The sequence below is a fragment of the Pantherophis guttatus genome, chromosome 5, assembly GCF_059756535.1.
Source record: "Pantherophis guttatus breed Tessera chromosome 5, ASM5975653v1, whole genome shotgun sequence".
NCBI lineage: Eukaryota > Metazoa > Chordata > Lepidosauria > Squamata > Colubridae > Pantherophis > Pantherophis guttatus.
Window position 1 is genome coordinate 100,351,973 of NC_142067.1, and position 20,972 is coordinate 100,372,944.

General features: G+C 36.0%; 1 protein-coding gene across 8 annotated transcripts in view; it reads right to left on the reverse strand.

The window, feature by feature from the left end:
* The window catches only part of ATP11A (ATPase phospholipid transporting 11A), a 124,997-nt gene that overhangs the window by 56,600 nt on the left and 47,425 nt on the right, over nt 1–20,972 (reverse strand). For all 8 annotated transcript variants that reach the window (XM_034418959.3, XM_060686596.2, XM_034418950.3 and 5 more), the window contains exons 2-5: nt 7,558–7,680; nt 5,651–5,740; nt 4,124–4,204; nt 2,613–2,720 (exon numbers count right to left, since the gene is read on the reverse strand). In XM_034418959.3, coding sequence (XP_034274850.2) covers nt 2,613–2,720; nt 4,124–4,204; nt 5,651–5,740; nt 7,558–7,680 — 402 coding nt within the window. The remainder of the gene's footprint in view (nt 1–2,612; nt 2,721–4,123; nt 4,205–5,650; nt 5,741–7,557; nt 7,681–20,972) is intronic.

The following is a 20,972-nucleotide window of genomic DNA, read 5'->3' on the forward strand; positions in this document are numbered from 1 at the left end:
AATACTGTGCTCTGCTAAAGGATTCTGTTTCCCTAAGCGCACGATATTACCTTTAGAAACACTGAACAGTGGTTTCCACATTTTTGATCAATTTTTCAGCAATGCGAAATCATTTTCCATGTTATGAATACCCCAGGAATGGCAACACTATCACACACCTTTATTTTATCAGCAAAAACCTTATCTAACATTCCTTCTATTATAATCACTTACAAACACACTGAATAGAAAAGGAGTTAGACTGGGCTTTATGGTACACCACTTGTGATTTGTGTCTGTTCAGACAGTGCCCCATTAATGAGCACACACTGGGATCCCTGAGCCAATTTCCTATCTGCTGAACCACCCAGTGGTTAAGTCCTAAACTGTACCCTTTTTATAGGTTTGTTATGTGGAACTGTATCAAATACTTTTCTAAAATCCAGATAGGCTATGTCCACAGCACCATCTTCATCGAAAACATTTTTAATACGGTTTTAAAAAATCAGTTAGATTAGTTTGACATGATCCGCATTCATTAAAGCCATGCTGCTTTGAGTCATCAAGTTGTGTGCCTTTAAATGTTCATTAATCCCTTTTTTCAGGAGTGATTCCATTAACTTCGCTATATATTTATTCATGTGTTTTCATTTTAGTGTTGATATGTATCATTTTTGCAAGAAGATATCTGCCGAAATGAGCTGTAGTCTAGAAAAGACTGTGCCATAATAAATTAGCTAGTTTTAAAGCTTTAAGGCTACATATCAGTGGTCCCTGGATACTGGCTGGGAAGGAAATAAGAAGTTATTCATCAGGCAGGAAGTTGCACTATAATAATATGGTAGAGCACCATTCACTTCTTAACAAATCACATATTTACATCCTATAGCATTCTCTGATTTTAAAATGATGCTGTTTTGCATGATGTAATTATGGGTTGTGGCTCTTTACATATTCAGAAAGATTTGTCACTCTAAAAAGGGAATGGTGGTTTTAATCTGATGTGCTAAAAGTGACTTTCTTATAAGGCAATTAAAAGCATTTCAAGACATTGTAATGGTCTGCGTAAAGGAACAAATGTTGTAGCATTAGCTATCATTAAAAGGTGAAGAACTATTGAATTTAGTCACATTTTCTTCTCATTTTGGTAGTAAAAAGCAAAATGCCAATGTTACTTTTATTGACTTTTAGATTATTTTTATTTATTTATAGCTTATTTATTTATCTATTATATTAGCTTGTTTAGGTTAAGTTGAATGAGGTGTAAGAAAGAGAGGGAATGGCCTTGAAAAACAGAAGAAAGAGATGGTATTAAAACAATGGTGAGATAAAAGGTGCTCACTCTGGGATAAGAATATAAGGTGTGTAAACATCTTAGGCAAGCCCTTCTCTAGTTTACACAAAGATAAGGAGTTTTCAGTGTTGCAGTGTTCTCTTACTATAGCTTTATAATAAAAGTAGAGATGTGACATTGGTTTCCTGCTCTTCCTTGAAGGGCTGACAGACTGCGACAGCCACCATGGGAAAACTGTTTTTTAAAAAAGCCCTCAACAACAATAAAAGGATCCATATCCCATTGCATAAAAAGTGCTTTCAAAATCCAGGTAGAAATTAAATCTCAATAATAATTCTATAAATCAAGAGCACAATCCTTGTATGTATATTCAAAAGAACATTCCATTATATTTAAGTAAATTTTACTGAACAATAAACAACAACATCCAGCCAGGTAGCCAATGACCTGCTTTGCCTTCATTCTTGCAGGGGTTTTTTTCCAGCAAGAAAAATGAATTTGAAAAGCCCATCTGCCCATTAAACAGGGAGCAGAATTAAAACAATTCTGGCTAGCATACAATAAAACTAAAATATAAATAAATGCATAAAACTACTTATCATTATTAATTATAAAAACATTTAAAAACTATAAAAGCATAACAGAAGAAGGGATATTATTAACAATGGAGTCACATCACAAGTTCACTTTGGGCTGAGAAGAGAATGCCATGGTAATTCTTAGCTACTTTGTGGTTAATCATAGCTTAGCTATTATCATGGTTAACCACAAAGTGTTGCTTGGTGCAAGTCAAACATGCTTACCTTTTGGCAGATTGATTCATGCAGATAGTGAGATAACATCTCTTTGTTCACTTGATGGATAATGGGATTGATAGAATTCCTTTTTACTGCTCTGTATAATACTCTATATAAAATGTTTTATCACATAACTGGATCAAATGCCATATACAGCGGTGGATTTCCAATATTCTTACCGCTGTGCGTGCCTTCCATGAATGTGCCCGGCCTTCCACGCATGTGCTTTGCTTGTGCACACATCTTCTGTGCATGCGCCTGGCCTTGAAAACGTGGCTAAATAGGACGGCATTATGTCGGGATGGGTGGGATTACCGGATCACCTGAACTGGTACGAACCGGCTGAATACCACCTCTGGCCATATACCATAATAGGAAACCATTAATGGCACACCCTTTGGCAATATGAACAACTGTAACTTCATTAAATCTACATTACATTTATTTATGAAATATCTATTTGCCATAAGTGAAACCATCAAAAATACACACCCTCATATCAAGAAACCTCATAAGTATATTTATCGACCCTTGATCCTTACTCTTAGTTTGCGGCTCTGCTTTCGAACCAGTTTGCCATGACGAATAAAATGAACAGGACACTGATTCATTGCATTGTCAGCTTTATGACGAAGCCAATCTTCATATCCCTGAATGAAACCGCAAAGAAAACATACAATCAAATGTGTGCTAGAAGAAGAAAATGGCAAACTACTGGTGCATGGAGACCAAAACAATTGCATGGTTGTGTCCACTTGAAATTGACTTTCTTTTTTTATCCTTTGGCCTATTATGCACCATAAATTAGAGAAACCAGGAAAGAAAGAAGGGGGTGAACATTAATGAATCCGTATCCCAAAATGAGGGAAGAACATAGGCTCAGAACTTTAAGAGTGGAATCTCTGCTTCCAGAACTGAGCTCCCCTCCATGTATTCTTGAAGATTTCAACTCCATTTGTGCTCCCTGCTGAAGGAATACCTTTCCATGCAAGGAGGGAGCTGAACTTCTTCAGAAGGCAGCTCTTTCAGCCAGTCCCCAGAGATGAGAGGGAGCCAAATTTCAAGCAGAGGATGCAGAGTCAGGACAGTAAGATAAGGGATGCTCAATGATCTATTTGCTTAATGTCCTATTTGATCACTCAATGACTGAGATTCCAGTATCAATTGGAGTCATAAGTCAAGAACTACCTGCATATAAAAGGGGCGGGTCTTAAATCCAGTTCTATCTAGACCTTTTCTTACATAATTCTGACAAATACTTCTGTTGGGAAATGCATAAAGTATTTCAATGACATACTTAAGTTTTCAGTATTTATTCACACCAAGAATTATAATTTAGAATGGAAAGTAATGGTCTCATTGGAGTCCACACAACAATCAGGAATCTTAGAATTCAACACAAAAGCCAGTTTGTATAACTATTTAATGACTAAAAGCTCACAAGCTATTTCTGCAGTCATCACTAGAAAATACGATATTATTGCAGTACTACTGAAGTACTTAGAAAATAATTCCGCAGCATAGGGTAGAAAGTATTATTCCAATATATCAGTATCTGCATGTTTATTTTCAGACTTTTTTCCCACTTAATTGTAATTGCTTTACAATTTCCTTTTCATCAGTCAATGCATTCTAGACAGTAACAAATCAATGGATAAAGGATAAATAAATAAATATAGTTTTCATATGCACTTGGGTATAGCAAATATAACTGCTGTAATCATAAATAAAAATAAAAATTGAAAATCAAAAAGTGAGATATGCTTTCCAGAACAAGAGAAACCGTTTTTTTCTTTTGTCTGACCAACTGGGGAATTCTAAAAGTCCACACATCTTAAAAGTTATTGAGGCCGAAACACACTGCTTTAGGCCAATCATCTCTCAGTCCAACTGAGGGAATGTAAAGGCAGAAGGAATCAAACATGACAACAGTCATTGAAATGAATGAAACATTCAAAAAAACTTTTTTTGAAAACCATGCAGACATGATCTGCCTCCAGTTCTGAAACTGAAAAATTAAAATTCTAAAGAATTAAAACTCTAAAATGCTTACCTGTTTTATAGCTGTTACAATGATGACAAAGAAAAGTGGGAGCCCGCTTGTCACTGGACTGGTTGGCGTGTCAATAATTAACTGGGAAATAAAGTGTCACATTTTTTATAGAATATGGATTGCAACAAAAAACATATTTAAACACAGAACAGAGTTTTTTTCAAACTATACTTTTATAAAAACAAACACTGGTCTTGAAAAGCAGCGAGTACAGCTTGACAAGGCATTTTGTTGAATAATGACTATGCAGCCTAAATATTAAGGAAATTGTATAACTTGAAGAAATCCAGCCATACTGATAATTTCAAATGACTGATGGTGCTGTTAGGTATAATTCGGAGATACAGAGGAAAATCTGGTTTGTTCCTTAGGCTGACTTAATTATGGTTCCTTGAAATATATCTTTCTGATACATGTTTTCACAAACACATGTTTAGTGCTTCCTGCTTAACATATACAACAAAAGTGTACTTTGTTTAGTGATTTTGTACTGCTCCTTCCCAAGGACACACATCATTCTGAGTTTGAAACAACCTGTTGTGAGTTCAAAATGAATATTCTGACTTTTCCAGAAGTTTTTTTTTCAAAGTTTCCAAACTCCAAATGCAGGTATTTGCAAAACAGGGATTTTAGAGTTTGGAAAATTTTCTATAAGATCAGAGCAGCTATTTCAAAGTCAAAAACGAAAGTTATTACAGGTAGTCCTTGACTTAAAACTGTTTAATGACCATTTGAAGTTACAACAGCACTGAAAAAGTAATTTATGACCATTTTTCATACTTATTTTTTTTTAAATTTTTTTTTATTTTTAAATAAGCAAAACATAAAACATCCTTCATCCATTACAATTTCAAGCAGTGTATCGATAGGTTACAAATCCCTTGTGCTTCTTCCCCATAATCATATTTTACTAATTATCTAATTTCTCATATTATCAACCTGATATATATCTTTATATCATTATTCTCATTTGTCATTTATTTAACAATGGCATTATCATTCATATATATATATATATATATATATATATATATATATATATATATATATATATATATATATATATATATATATATATATATATATATATATATATATATATATATATATATAAATTTTCTTCTTATATATATTCTCGTCAGGGGTAAATACCACCTCATTTTTCACACTTATGAGCATTGTAGCATCTCCATGGTCATGTGATAAAAATTCAGATGCTTAGCAACTAACTCATATTTATGCAGTGTGCTAGGCTCATGTGATCACCTTTTGCGACCTTCTGATCAGCAAAATCAATGGGGAAGCCAGATTCATTTAACATCCATGTTACTAACTTAACTGCAATTATTCACTTAAACTGTGACAAGAAAGGTCATAAAATGGGGCAAAATCTACTTGACAATTGTCAAGTAGGAACAAAAATTTGGGCTCAATTATGGTCATAAATCAAGGACTACCTGTACATTCCTTTGCATTTTTCCTGTACATGGCTTATATATCTAATATAAAAAAAGAGGCACATTTTACCTGTACAAGAAAAATGATAAGAAAGTAGAAGTTTGCTATTCTTCGGAACTGCTCAAATAAGTTCTTCGGTATGAAGTTCCAAAAGGTGTACTGAAAAAGATGGGAAGTTAAGGAAAACTAAATCTTAATTTACAAAGGAATTAGACATGATTTCTTTCTTTCTATGCCAATAGTACAATATATTGCTTAATGCTGGGAATAAACTGCATTTTTGCAAATGCATTCTATGATCATATCAAGATTATAAATCATATATTATTATCTATGTATGTCACATATTAAACAAAGTAGATTTTATTACTAATTAACCTAAAATACCATTCTTCAGCATTTCAGAGAAGATGAAGTGTACTTTGCTACACTTGACTGTGACAATCATCTAACAAACCTCTAGGGAATGTTGATAAATTGGATAGTAGTTTATGAAATATCTCTGAGCCATCCAAAAGGAAGAATACCAAGTTTGGTATTTTACGCAGAGAACATAGACTTGGCTTTAAAATGATTAAAGAGCGCCACATGCCAAATTAATTCCCTAAGGCAGTGATGGTGAACTTATAACACATGTGACAAATTTGATGTGCCTCTTACCAATACCCAACAGCTTGAAGGCACAACCTGTTTCGTTTCAGTTTTCGGAGGCTATGGAAGTTGCATGACAATGGGGTGTGCTCTTGAGTGGCTTCCAAAGTCTCAGTTTTCAGAGGCTGCAGAGGCCACGGGACAGCATTCTCTGAAGCTGCTTCAAGAACAAAGGCCTCATGCAACCTGAAGCAGCCTCAGTTAGGCTACAGGGACGTTTCAACAGAAAAGAGAACACTACCAGAAGGTAAGCAGGGTGTGACAGATCATGAGGAATGCTAGGCTGGTGGGCAATTGCACCATTAACCAAGGGTGTTGTGTGCAAAGCAGGCTTTTTGAGTGGCAGCATTGTGTAAGATTAATGTAAATTTCAGAAACCATTTTATTAGATGTGCCATCTTGAGAATTTGGAATAAATATAAAGCTAGAATATATCCAAAAATACCTCTATGGCTACATCTACAAGAAGCATATTGTAGAACAGAAATGGCAATTAAATAGCTTTGGCGAATTGCTAGAATATACCCTATGCGCATTTAAAATAAATTAAGATTTGGTATCAGAAGCATATAAATGTCAGTGGTTTTCATATATGCAACTCTTAGATTTGAACTTAATAAAATAATGTATGGTTTTGAACATGATTTGAACAAAATTTGAAATTGAGTTATATAAATCAATTATGTATCCTATTGCTAAAATGTACAAATTTTGGTTGAGTTTGGAAACAGAAAATGAACAAGTTAAGGACTGCATGTTAAGATGGGCTAAAATTTTTGGATATATTTTTTATTTTATTGCATATCTATTAGTCATTTTTATTTGGCTTTTATTCTCTCTCTTGACTATTAGTTTTTGTTAGTTTTAATTAAAAAATTTTTTTAATAAAGTTATATGAAATTAGCCAATATATTGAGGCTACCAGATGTGGGCTGTAATTTCATAATCACTGGATGACAAGAAAGACATTAAGAAAACTACACATTTTTGCTGGCATCTAGCGGTCCAATTGAATTCTGCAGCCCAGATTTGGTGAGCCAATCATGTATCTATTGTGGGAAAAATCCATTGATAGTATATTGTAACTATAAATCAGCACATAAAGTCAACACAAACCAGCAAAATTTTTGACTACTGGCAAATTTTAATAAACAGCAATTTTTTATTTCAGTGCCAGACTTCTGCAACTAAACAAGAGACTTTGGTGCAAAAATTAAAATTGTTGATAAAAACAGGGGCGTGTGTACATAGAAGATAAAAGTATAAGGAAAATTAAATAATTATGATACAGGGCAGTGAAAAGAATAAAGATATGAGGGGAATACCTTTGATGAGACTATTCTGTTGTCTGGATACCTCTGCAGAATGTATGCTTCAGCACCTGGAGGGGGTTCACGATGCCCAACATAAATTGTCCGATTGTCTACCCAGTTCTCTTCCCCAGCACACTGTGAAGAAAAAATAGTAATTCAGCCAGTAGTTTTATATCAGAGGCTTGGTTGTTGTTATTTTGTTTTGTTTTAGGGAGCATTCCTCTGATTTGAGGTTATCTTTTTTTCCTGTTTGCATTATTGTAGTGCTGTTGTGTTCATATTTTTGTATGAGGCACATTTTATATCATATTTTAATGTAAGCCTCCAGGAGTCCTTTTTATTGTAGCAGTATAGAAATATATTAAATAAACAAGTAATAAATAACGGAACTGATAAGACATGCATCAACTCATGCTTCATGTAGGATTAAAGTTCCATCTCCTAAATCTCTAATAAATAATATCCATAATATGAAATATAATAAATATAATACACACACACACACATTCTGTGTGTGTGTGTGCGCGCGCGTGTGTGTGTGTGTGTATAATGGCTTAATTGTCCATTACCCAGAGATGTGTGGTTTATGCATTTGATCTAGAAATAAATAAATGATAGTTTCCCAAATACTGAGATGGTAAGAAAGCTGTCAGAATCCTATATTTGAAATAATAATTACTTTTGTATTATTCATAAATACCGTATTATATATCAGGAAAGTAGCTCCTATGTATATACAACATGTTCTTAAATTATAGGCTGTAGTCTGTTTTAGATATCCAACCAGGTTCAAGGATATACTACTAGTGCTTGAGTTTGCCTCTTTTGCTGACAAACTACAGTTAAGCCAATGCTAATGTTACCTCATTTTTGGAAGATGTGTGTATATTGAATAGTTCCAGTTTTTGTTTCTAAAATTTTGTTTAAGGTACTTTCATTCAGAAGTTTCAGAGAGGATGTTTCTAGGGCAATTCAATCAAAAAATAATTAAACTATTGATTTTATGATTTCAGAAATTTCTGTCTAGGGGATTCTTCAAGTTAATTAACTTGGATTTTAATTTTCAATCTAGCTATATAGTGAGTGCCTGAACACTAGTAACATATTTGAAACTATATTATAAAGAATCCTCCACAAATTTGCCTTGCCTTGAATCTGAATGAATGACAAAGGCAAAGCAAAGGAATTTGCAGATCACATCTATTACTTTAAGAATAAATGACAATTGGCTGAGTCCACTCAATATGTTAATCAGCAGCCCCCAACATTTTGGGCACCAGGGACTGGTTCCATGAAGAGGAGAGGTTTTTCTGTGGACCGGAGGGGACATGGTTTTGCAGATGAGGCTTCACTTGTTTGAGCAGCCTGGTTTCTGGCATGCTGCGGACTGGTGGTAGTCTACGGACTGGGTGTTGGGGACCCCTGTGTTAATCCATTAACCATGATTTTACAAACCACTATGCTTCTGTTTGCAGAATACCCTCTATCAACTGAACGAAATATATTGATAATAATAAGATGACCGGAAGTTTAGATCAAATCTTCACTGGTTGCAGTAGAGTTATTTATTGGAACAAACTACGAGCTTTCCCAAGAGAAACACTATAGAAACACAAATCCAGGAAAATTATTTAAAGCATCCTCTTTAATCTAACAATCCTTGTATTTCACCTCTCTTTCCATTTCATCTCACTTTGAACTGCATAGTTTCTACTTTCATGATCTTTTCCATCTTGATGCTACTCCTGATTATCTTTTCCGACAAGAAAATTCTGTATTTCCATAGTTATACAGAATTCACACACCCATAACTCTGATACGCACACATATCTCAAACATGCACACATCTATGATTAAAATTAAATACTACACTTTCTCTCAGTTCAGTAAAAGGAAACAAGATTCCCATTAAACCTCTTTAAGGTTATAAACAGCAAAGATCTCTGAAGCTTACCCTGTTCTAGATACTTGTTTCTTCATCTACCATTGGAGGAATGTGCTCTAGAGTTACAGTATATAATGGTATGTGGGAATGACCTTGGAAGACAGAAGGAAGAGCTACAGACTAAACTATGGCCAGAGAACAGCAGCATGGAAGGAATGGGGCTCTGCCAAAGATCTCAGAAGGAAGCCTCTCTAGTTTCTTGAACTCTAAAGATGAGGGAGGAAGAGGTGTACTTGCAAAATTCTTCTAATGAAACCTTACAGTAAAGATAAAGATAATATTCTTGGTGTGCTTCATGCCTGGACTAGCTCAAAGGGCTCACAATGATCTATGAGAATAAAAGAGTACTTTGTTGTTTTTTCCCACTAATTGGCAAAATTATTGGCCACATTAGTATCAGAAAAAAATAGCATAATTCATCCTTGAAACAGAGTATAAACATGATTTTTATTAAAGTATAAGTCTGAATCCTAATAAAATATAGCTGTGGGGCATCCATTCTGTATATTTAGCACAGTTCTCTAATTCTCATAATAGCTTTTGACATTCAAACCTTCAAGGGAATAGAAACCAGGAACAATTTATATTTCTTTTTTGGTGTGTGCATCTCTGTATATAAAAGTTAAATTATAACCAACGTGCTTCTATTGTCTTCCATTTAGAAACTAGCATTGTTATCTTATATTATAATTTACTCTCTTAATTTAAATATCCTAAACCAGTATTTACACAGAATGCATTACTCTGCTTAACTGAAAATAGCTGCCAAAACAGCTATTAAAGCTGTCATAATGGGATCAAAATGGTCACAATTTAAATCCCCAAAGGTTTTACATGTTGCATCAAGGAGAAACCTGTCGCTAAGAGAATAGTGTTTGTTGGGACTGTGGCAAGGTCCGATCAGATTACACTAAAATTTATTTGCATCAACATCATTGATGCATTGATCATATTCCAATAAATATACAGTTGATATATGTTGTGGCCCATCAGCGGCCTGTGCAGTTAGTAGCTGATTCCAACAGCGAGGAGGCTGGTGTGGTGCTGCACCAGCAGCCTGTGCAGTTCGCACTCGAGTCGGATAATGAGGAGGCTGGAGAAGATGTGGTGCCAGAGGCGGGGATTCAGCCAGGGCCTTCAGAACCTCCAGAAGCTCCCATAAGTGAAGAGAAGGAGCCTCTTCTCGATGCACTAGCACGCAGAGCTGGGAAAAGGCAGGAGTGGCTCCTCAGGAGGAGGTCTCCTTGAGAGTAAGGCTTCGGGCTAATTGGCCACTCCCCTAGTCTATTTAAGGAAGGATGACGACTGAGGCAATTTGCAGGAAACAACTTCGTTCAATTTCCTTCGCGTCTTGATTACAGGCTCTTATTTCTCTGTTATCAGTTTTCCTGCAAATTGCTTCTGGGCATTCTGCCAACCACAGTAAGATTATGGTTATCTGAAATACTGTGCCTCAGAACTGAGTTATTATTCTTTGAATTCTTGTCGGCTGTTAATGAAGTTAAATTAACAGCCCTTGTTCAGAAAAGACTGGTTTATTGTACCTGTGTTTGAACAACTACTAAGAAAGCTCATTAGTAGTCTTTAATTAATAAATTAATGTTTGAACGGACTTTGTGTGTGCTGCATTCTTTGGGGTCCGTAGCTGGGGCAGAACAGTATAGGGGGGATGTATGTGTATGTGTGTAAATGTGTTCTGTTCAATTGTATTTGATTTTCGGACAAGTCCCTAGTTTCTTGGTAAGATTTTTTCAGAAGTGATTTGCTATTGCCTGCTTTCTAGGGCTGAGAAAAAGAAACTGGCACAAGGTCAACCAGCTGTCTTTGTGGCTAACGTGGGACTCCCTGTTTCTAGCCTGATGTTTAGCCACTACATCAAACTGTTTCTCATGTATATATATTTAAGTAATATTTAAGTAATATGTACCAAACATAAAAAATAGAGTAGCTATAGTGATCAAACTTTTAAAGTATTGTGTTTTCCTGAAAATAAGACCCTGTCTTATATTTTTTTGAACCCTGAAATAAGCGCTTGGCCTTATTGCCATGCGCTCAAAAGCCAGATTAGCCTTATTATCAGGGGATGTCTTATTTTGGGGGAAACAGAGTATAACAAAGTAAGTTCAAAGGCACATAGGGTATCAAATTGGCAGCCTCAGGCCGGATGCGTCACGTGCAGGCCACACCCACCCCAGCTCCATGAATGGGAAAAATGTCATGAAACATCACATGACAGCAATGTGATGCCACGAGTTTGACACCAGTGCCATAGACTAAGAAAACATTTAGAACCAGACTGAATTTTACTTCTAGTCTTGAGCTGAGAGTTAGAATAAGATGAGTCCATTACAAACTGAAGGTTCTTTGCAGCCATTCTTCTTTCTGCTAAGGAGTCAAGTAGCACAGAGGTAGGCAAACAGTACAGGGATAGATCACAGAAAGGCAAAAACAAAAGAATTACTCTCCTAATCCCAGGAAGGGAGAAATTATGTTCAGGAAAGACTGAATTAAAGGCATAATAACAGGTTTTGCCATGTTTGCCATCTAGTAAGACATCCGCCCTTCTGATTCCACAGGTTGCTTTCTCCTACTGCAATTTGCAATCTACATGTTGGGAGGCGAGAGGCATGGAAGGGAGTCAGCCCCAATCATATGAGGATAGTGTCAACTTGTAAAGCATTCCTGGCATGCTCTCGAGTTGCCATAGGCAGGAGGTGATAAAACTGATGGAGCAGCATGGCAGCCACAACCAGAAGCACATTCCACATATACCTTTCTCAAAGCTGTATCCCAGGTTACTGGAACCAGCCGGAGAGGCATGATCTCTACAGTCCGCAAAAGTGCTCCATTGGAGAATGTGATTTATGACACACCCTGGGAGGAGGGGAAAAACAGGGTCATAGTTGGGCTGTAAATTACGTGGGGCGGAACTGATTTCACTTGCGTACATGCCAACAGGTTACTCCTAATAAATAACTGGATTTCTTTTGAAACTTGGCTCGAGGCTCATGGTTTAATTAGGGCATCTGATGGAACCCTGACAGATAGAAGATGGGAGACCTGCATGGAAGTATGTATTCTTCCCATAGTAGGGTCATGGAGGGAGAATAACCTCATCTGTAAGGGGAACCATTTGAATGGTGCATTTAAGGAGTTACTGCACCTCATTGCAGTGATGTTGATGATGATGGGATATGACAAGAGCAAGGATGGAGTATCCTCAAAAATGGTAGATCTCAAGAGTCTTGGTCTAACTCCTTGTGGTTAGACAAGGTAGAACTTTTCATTATCTTATGATTATCAGTTTGCCTTCCTTTGTAGGCTTTGTCTCCAAACACACCAGCTCAGTTTTAGAATAGATTCTATCAATCTTCAGTAATGTCATATGAAATACACTTAGATTCATATTGGATGCAACTATTTTGAAACTTTATAATCCAATTGATTATAATTTCAATTGAATAGGATGATAAGAAGCATAGAAGATCGAAAACATGTGCTGGTAGCTTTATGCCCCAGTTAATAATAAAAAAAATATACATTTAAAAAGTAAGAAAGTATCTCAAAACAGATATATTTCATATGATATTATTAGACATGATATTATATGATATATGATATTATATTCATTTATTTCCCATCCTGGTTCACTCCATATATGTTGAGACTACAATTCCTGAAATTCTCAGCTAAGACAGCTTGAACTTGGTCTTGGTATGACCAAAAATTCTGGTAGTGCAATCTAAATCTATCTAGAAGGGGCTAGCATAGAGAAAGCTGTTTTGGAGGAAGCCTCCAAAATTAATCTCAACTTCTACCTTGTTCAACAAAAGTTAATTATTTTAAATTAATTATTCCTGTTTTAATTGCCCCATTGGACTATAATATTTATACAGTTTTTATGTTTTAATTGTACACTGCTCAAAGTCGTTCTGTGAATGAGATGGGCAGTCTCAAATTTGATATATAAATAAATAAAACAAAATAAATAAAAATAATACTTGAAGCAGCAGCATACAATATTAAAGCCATTATTCTATAATCCCCTTCCCCAAATTCTAACAATAAATAGGTAGTACAATAGATATTGCTGCAACTCTTGATAACATTTATCAATATATAAACTTTAAAAGGATAATAAGAGACAGTTTTCCACCCTGTACCAGACCTCCCTCAGAAAATTCCACTAAGACCTTCGCACAAAAAGAACACATGCACAAAAAGAAAAGAATAGAAAAATCATGCATCAAAATGGACAGGGTAGTGAAGTGTATCCATCTCTTTGTACTTTATTACTTAAACCCATTAAAAGGTACATCCAAGAAACCATAAATATGCCTTAGCATTATGAGTTTCTAATAATAACCAAAGCTCAATGTACCGAAACCAAGTTTCATTGGCACATCAATGAGGAAGCATTACTTATGCTTTCTCTTGCTCTAACACTGTCAGCAAAAACAGAACCCAAAAACTGAAAGAAAAACCCCCCATTAAACTGTCTTTCCATCACATACAAAAATACCATTTTCAAGAATGTTATCTTTATCAAACTCAAAAGTTAAGGGAATAATAATTTATATATGACTTTGAGTCTAGTTTAAAGGACATAAAAGTTTAACATAATCAAAAACTTTTAAGAAAAATATGAGGCAGAATGTTCACCAATATGTCACTTGGGTTAAATATTGGGATTTTTAGAGATTTGTGCTTTTAAGAATGTATTCAAGAAATAAAAGCCTATCACCCGATATTATATAAGAGGTACAGCCACATTATTCTAATTTAGCAAATACAGAAGTACAGGTAGCCTCAACTTATGACCACAATTGAGCCCAAAATTTATGTTGTTAAGTGAGAATTTGTTAAAGAGTTTTGTCTTATTTTATGACATTTCTTGCCAAAGTTGTTAAGTGAATCACTGCAGTTGATAAGTTAGTAACCTGGTTGTTAAAGTGAATCTGGCTTCCCCATCGACTTTGCTTATTAGAAGGTTGCAAAAGGGGATCATATCACCCTGGGACGCTGTAACAGTCATAAGTATGAGGCAGTTGCCAAGCATCTGAATTTTGATCACATGACCATGGGGATGCTGCAAAGGTTGTAACTGTGAAAAATGGTCATAAGTCACTTTTTTCAATGCCGTTGTAACTTTGAACAGTCACTAAATGAACTGTTGTAAGTCAAGGACTACCTCTACCTTAAACCTAACAATGTTCAAAAGCTCAATGTACCGAAACCAAGTTTCATTGGCACATCAATGAGGAAGCATTACTTATGCTTTCTCTTGTTCCAACACCTCCAAGCATCTATAAGCTCCAAGCATCTATAAGCTAATGCATTAGAATAAATGCACCAGACTTGTCTGAGCCAGGTGAGATTGTTCATGGCAATATAACTCACAGACAGCAAATATGGAAAGCTTGAACTATGATTTTACCACTGCCATGACTTTGATAAGCAAATCCTTCTGACAACACCTGCAACATGCTAGTTTCCTGTCTGTCCAGGTAGGCTGCAGTCCTAAAAACACCTAGTGTGCTTACTTATTTTGCGACTAACTCTAAGTTCTCTCCAGACTGGCGCTCTCCAGTTCTATTGGATTATAATATGCATCATGCTTGGGATCTGATATGCAGACCAACACACCAGAAAAGCATCATAGTTTGGGGCAGATTTCTCAAAGCAGCTGTAATGATTTAGTATACCTTTTTGATTTGCAGAAAGGAACAGAGAAAAGTCTATGTTTCTAGATACTGAATCCTCCTATTATGCTTTTTTTCTTTTGGTAATGTGCATTTCTAAAGTACAATAGGAGCAATTTGTCCCTTTCAATTCCTTGCTATGACAATAGCCCTGATCCAGCATCAGGAGTAGCATGGTTCTATCCGTCCAGTTGGTGAGGACAGAAATAATTTATTGTGGGGGGAAAACTGTTTATTTTCATTCTTGATTTCAGGTTACATCGGTTCCATATAAGCAAGGAAAGAGAGGAACAGACTTGGCAGTTTTAAACAGCATCTGATTCAAAGTGGTTTAGTCCTAAGTGAACCAACATTACTCAAAAGAAATTATTCTTGAAATGGCAAGAGATCTTTGTGCAGTATAACTTCATGTTATTGATATGTTTTTACCACCATTCCCATGACTGTCCATAAGGCAAAGTTTGAAATAGTACTAATCAATATGGTTGCCACAGAGACCAAACACATTTTTGTTTTGCAACAGCACTAATGCTTCTAAATCACAGGTTTGGGATGTTAAGCGGTACACTTAACACTTGCAAAGTCTATTTGATGAGAGACAATGGTAATAGGAAAAAAATGTACATGTACACAGCGGGCCAAATCGCTGTACATACCTCCCAATTAATATTTGTACACAATAAGTTATTTTGCCATAATGCAAACATAAAGAATGTTCCTCAACATAAAGAATGTTTGATTCCATTTTACATCATCCTTCACACAAGTAGATAAAATTGATCTTTGGGTATCTGAGTCCAGAATCCTAGTTTTTATTTCCAGCAACAAATCTGGGTTTGTAGATTCCCAAAATTGGCTTGTTTGGGAACAACAAATTAGGAGCTTGAATTTAGATATCACAATAAGCTAAAGGTCTCTGATTAGCTTTACCCATTTCTGCGAAGGGTGGAACAAATGGACTGCTTCTATCAGTGTTGTGCACATTTGTGATAAATCAATCCAGCTGCCTGGCTCATGTATGTATGCCATGGAATATTAAGTAGCCGGTGTAACAATTAAATTATTGAAAATGCTCGTTTGTTTATTTATTGTCAAACTTCTACGCTTCCCACTGAGGCGACCTATTGTTTCACTTTGATTGTTGACTCTGTGATAAACACATGGTTCTACTATCACTGTAATAAATATATATAATCGCTGGATACAAATCAAAAATCAAAAACTAAACCAAACGATACCAAGAGGTTGTCTGGGTAATTGGAAGGATTATAATCACTTGGTTCTAAGAAAAATGTGTTTGGGGTGCCTTTAAGTCAGTGTTGATTCAAAGGCATACATACACCCCACAAAGTTTAAAAATCACTGCTTCTGAAGACTTCTAAGAAAATAAAGTCCTCTGGTTAAGATGTTTGGGCAGGATTATTTTATAGATGACTTCCTATTTTTCTATAAGTGAAACACAGAGCTATTCATCATATTTAAGCAAATATGGAAGGAAACAATACTTGGGGATTAACAATTTTTATAGACTTTGAATTGGATACTTTGGCATGCTAATTTAAGCAATTCTTGGATTAAGAAAAATAATTACGATGCACTGTTAAATGAAACAACAGAGCAAACTTCACTTTTCAGGGATAAATAGGAGATACCCTAGAATTTGTTTGTCCCCAAACCATGACAGATATATATAGCAGAGGAAAAATGCTAGGCAGCTTACAAATGTTTTCTAAAATTTCTTTAAAAATATTCTATAACACTCTTAGTGGAGTTTAGCATTGGGCAGTCTTCTGCTATTTGATGACTTATGTTATAGATCAGATCCCGCAACTTCTAGTCCCGTGATGGCGAACCTATAGCACACATGCCAGAGGTGGCACACAGCACCCTCTTTCATGGCATGTGAGCCGTGGCCCCAGTTCAGTTTCGCCATGCATGCATGCGCGCCTCCCACTGGACAGCTGCTCTTCAGGTCTCTGCCGCGCATGCGGGGATGTGGGGCAGGATGCATGTGTGGGGCCATGCGCACATGCATTGGGAGTGCATGCAGAGGAGACCGCACGTGAATGCACAGGGTACGTGGGGAGCTGCACACGCATGCATGGGGGGCTGGGCGCATGTGCAGAGACTGCATGTGCATTGCATTTTGGGAGTTCGGCCATGCGCATGCTTTGGGTACTCGGTCCAGAAAAGGTTAGCCATCACTGCTCTAACCAATATGTATTGAATTATAGAAGATTAAAGTAATAAACCTCTCATATTTTGGGGCAAAATTAAAATGGCGAATCCATTTATTGCCAGACAAGAAAGAGACAGAGAAGGCATCTGAAATAAGTCAATACTGACAGGCTGTCAAAAGCCTAAGGGTACAGATAAAGGCAGAAATTTTTAAAAATGAAATTTGATTAAGAAAAATGGTAAATATTAATCTGAATGAACAGAAAAAAACATGCAGCTTTTGATCTGAATTGTACAGTAATACAATTCTGGTCAACAAGAAATTATCCTGAAAAATAAATGGAGGCAAATTGTGTCTCTATCTGTCTGTCTGTCCATCCGTCCGTCCGTCCATCCATCTATCTCTAATACAACTCTACATTTAAAATAGATTTTCTGTAGAAATGCTGTCAAACATCCTTAGGTCAGTCTGATCAGTGATGTCATTGTCAAATTATTTTTTTCAAGGTTAATAAGCAGAGGAACATTTAACAGATTGAAGCATTCTGAACTGCATTGCTTTTGCTACCAAATGCCAAAAAGAGATTGTGTAAGTTGGGTCTGGGTGAGATGATAAGGACAATCACAACTTCCAGATGTCCCTGTTGTTCAGTGATATATTAAAAGAATGCCTATTCTTTTCAAACACTGCTTTCTATTTAGCAATAAGAATAGCACACAGCATCCTACAGTGTTCTAATTTACTGTCAAGGGTTATGAGATAGGAAGGGAAATAAAAATACAATGGTTATAACTTTATCACTTTTAAAATAAAAAACAAGCTACACAGAAGCCATAGGACACAGAATAATTTGAAGCTACAGTACATGCTGTCATTCAATTTTGCTCTGTTCCCAAGCACTGCCTCTATGGAAAACTATGAGGGAACGATTTCTTTCAGACTTTTGTAGGTCAAGTATGTCTGTAATAAGGAACTTGGAATCATGATAATTACAGAAATAAAACTTTATATTACTGACATTTTGCATAACAATATGCCACTTCTGTGAATCTTGAGTTCTCCCCTTCATTTCTGGCTTATTCATAAATCAGTAAAAGCAGAAACCTCAATTTAATTAATTGTAACATGACTATTGTACTACTTAGGGTAAAAAAAGCTTAGTTTCATGGTCTCTGGGATGCAACAAACCACAGTTAAAGTTAAACACAGATCATCCTGATCTGGGTATCATAACAAGTTCCATTTCATGTACAAGAAATAAGAGTACTTCTAAACAGCTTGTACTTTGTTAATTTCTGTTGTGGCCCTCCAGCTGCCAGTGGAACTGGTGGCAGACTCGGATGATGAGGAAGTTGGGGAGGAACTTGGGCCAGTCCTGGAGTCTGGGGAAGGCTCTGATGGATGCTTGCGTCGGAAGCAGAGATAGAGCCAGGGCTGTCCGACATTTCCCAGCTGCCTTTAGAATCGGAGATAAGTGGGGAAGAACAGCTGGGGCCAGTTCCAGATGCGCTTATGCACAGAACTGTCATGAGAGAACAACTGAGGAACAGGGGCTGACTCGGGAAGAAAGGCACACATAGATATTGAATGGTCCCTTCCTGGCTAGGGAATAAATAGAAGCAAAAGGGGAGTGGTGGTTGCAGGAGACAACAGTTCGTATTTCTTTCGGAAGATTTCCTTATCATTTAAAGCTTTGCAACTGGAAGCTGTCGGCCTGGCAATTATCCAAGGACTGATAAGGTCTGTTATTGCAATTAACCCTTGGAAGAATTATTGCCTGAATTTTTCTGTGTGTGAATGCCATGAATATTATAATACTTATTTACTAGCTAAATAAAGAGGGTTTTTTCGGGACAAGGAGTCTGTTTCTTGGTTCAGCTAAGGCTGAGTCAGAACAATTTCATCTTTTACCACATAACTGTAGGAACATGAATTTCAATTTATATTCAATTTTAATTTCTGGATAATATATAATGTCATTATCCAGTTTAAGGCTAGTGTAGTGTGAGACTTAACATTGACAAAATGGCAAGTCATGGAGAAGAAACCTTATGAGACTGAAGATCCGTAAGAGGATCAATTGAATAATCTATGGAATAACTTGAATAAACTGGTAGCACAGTATCTCTAGAAAGAGGTTCCTCAGTAACTTGATTTACATCATTTTAGGTATGGTTTCACCACACACATTTATGAATGGATTAAAATTAAAACTGCAAGAGAAACACAAAATACAAGTAGGAACTTATCTTCCTATGACTTTTTATGTTTTTTTTATATGTATCATAATAAAATCCATGGTCAATAAAATCTCAGTAATGTCACAATTATTATGGTTTAGTTGTAGCTGCCTTTTCAACTTACAACAGATCTATTATTGCATTTTTTTTTGTCAAGAGCAAGGTACACTAGTCTAAAACTTGATAATGACGCTATATGTTATCCAGAAATTGAAACTGAGTGGAAATTGAAATTCATGTTCCTACAGTTACTGGAAATTAACAAAGTACAAATCGTTACAGAACTATCTTGCAAGTGATCTGAACAAAATGAACAATGTCCTTAATTCAGAATGCATAGCTATTAGGATATTTTAAAAGATGAAACCAGGCTATTAACTTATCCATATTGTGCTATTAACTTATCCATATTGTGCATGCCAAGCACATGATTAAATATCAGCTGATGCAGTCATAACTGGGTCAAAAAATTAAAGAAGGGGAAGTATGCAAAACCAAAAATATACTGCAGTCGTTATATCATAATTACCAAAAGGTATACTAAGTTTTTTTCCTATTCTTTTCTTCACAATAATTAAGGTCTTCAAAGCTCATTTAAAAGATAATTGAAATGCACAGAGTCCCTGTCCTCCTGTCCTCCTCCTCCTCCTTCCTCTTCCTCTTCCTCTTCCTCCTCCTCCTCCTCCTCTTCTACTATCTATTTGCAGGGAAGAATTTGTGAGCAACATCACAATACCGTTTCCTGTGGTTCTTGGGGAAGATGACCAGCTGAGCATGTAGAATAGACCAGAAACAAACCTGTCAGAGGAAATTTAAAATGCCAAGCCTATAATCAAGTTTTCTTCAATCCCTTAGTTCTGCATTGAATGTCTCTTTTGCCCAGAGTGGGGAGATGGTCTTCCTTTTTCTTACACTTCCTTTTGCCTTTCCATATATATTAGTTTAATAGTAATACTTACAGAAATTTACCTCTAAATGCTGCAATTCAGGGAGAAGAGAGTCTGTGTTCCAGCATTGGAATAAGAACAGAAGAAGCTCCTTCTGGAAGCAAATTATATCCCCAGAAAACTGTAAAAACAACCTTTTAATGCATGTTTTAGATTTAATTTTAAATGCTTTTAGTCTTTTGCATGCTACTAATTTTTCCTGTTAACCTTTGCACAAAATCATGTACTGCTCAAAGGTGCAGGTACAGTATATTGATTCTAATTTTCTCTTTTAAGAAGGAAAGTAATTTTTCAAGAGTAATAAGATCTGAATTGTGCTGGTAAGATCAGCAGTGGCCTTGCATGTCCCCATGACATTGTAGGGCTTCCAGCAATCTTCACATGCTGAGCTGATTAACTCAGAAATTAATCAGA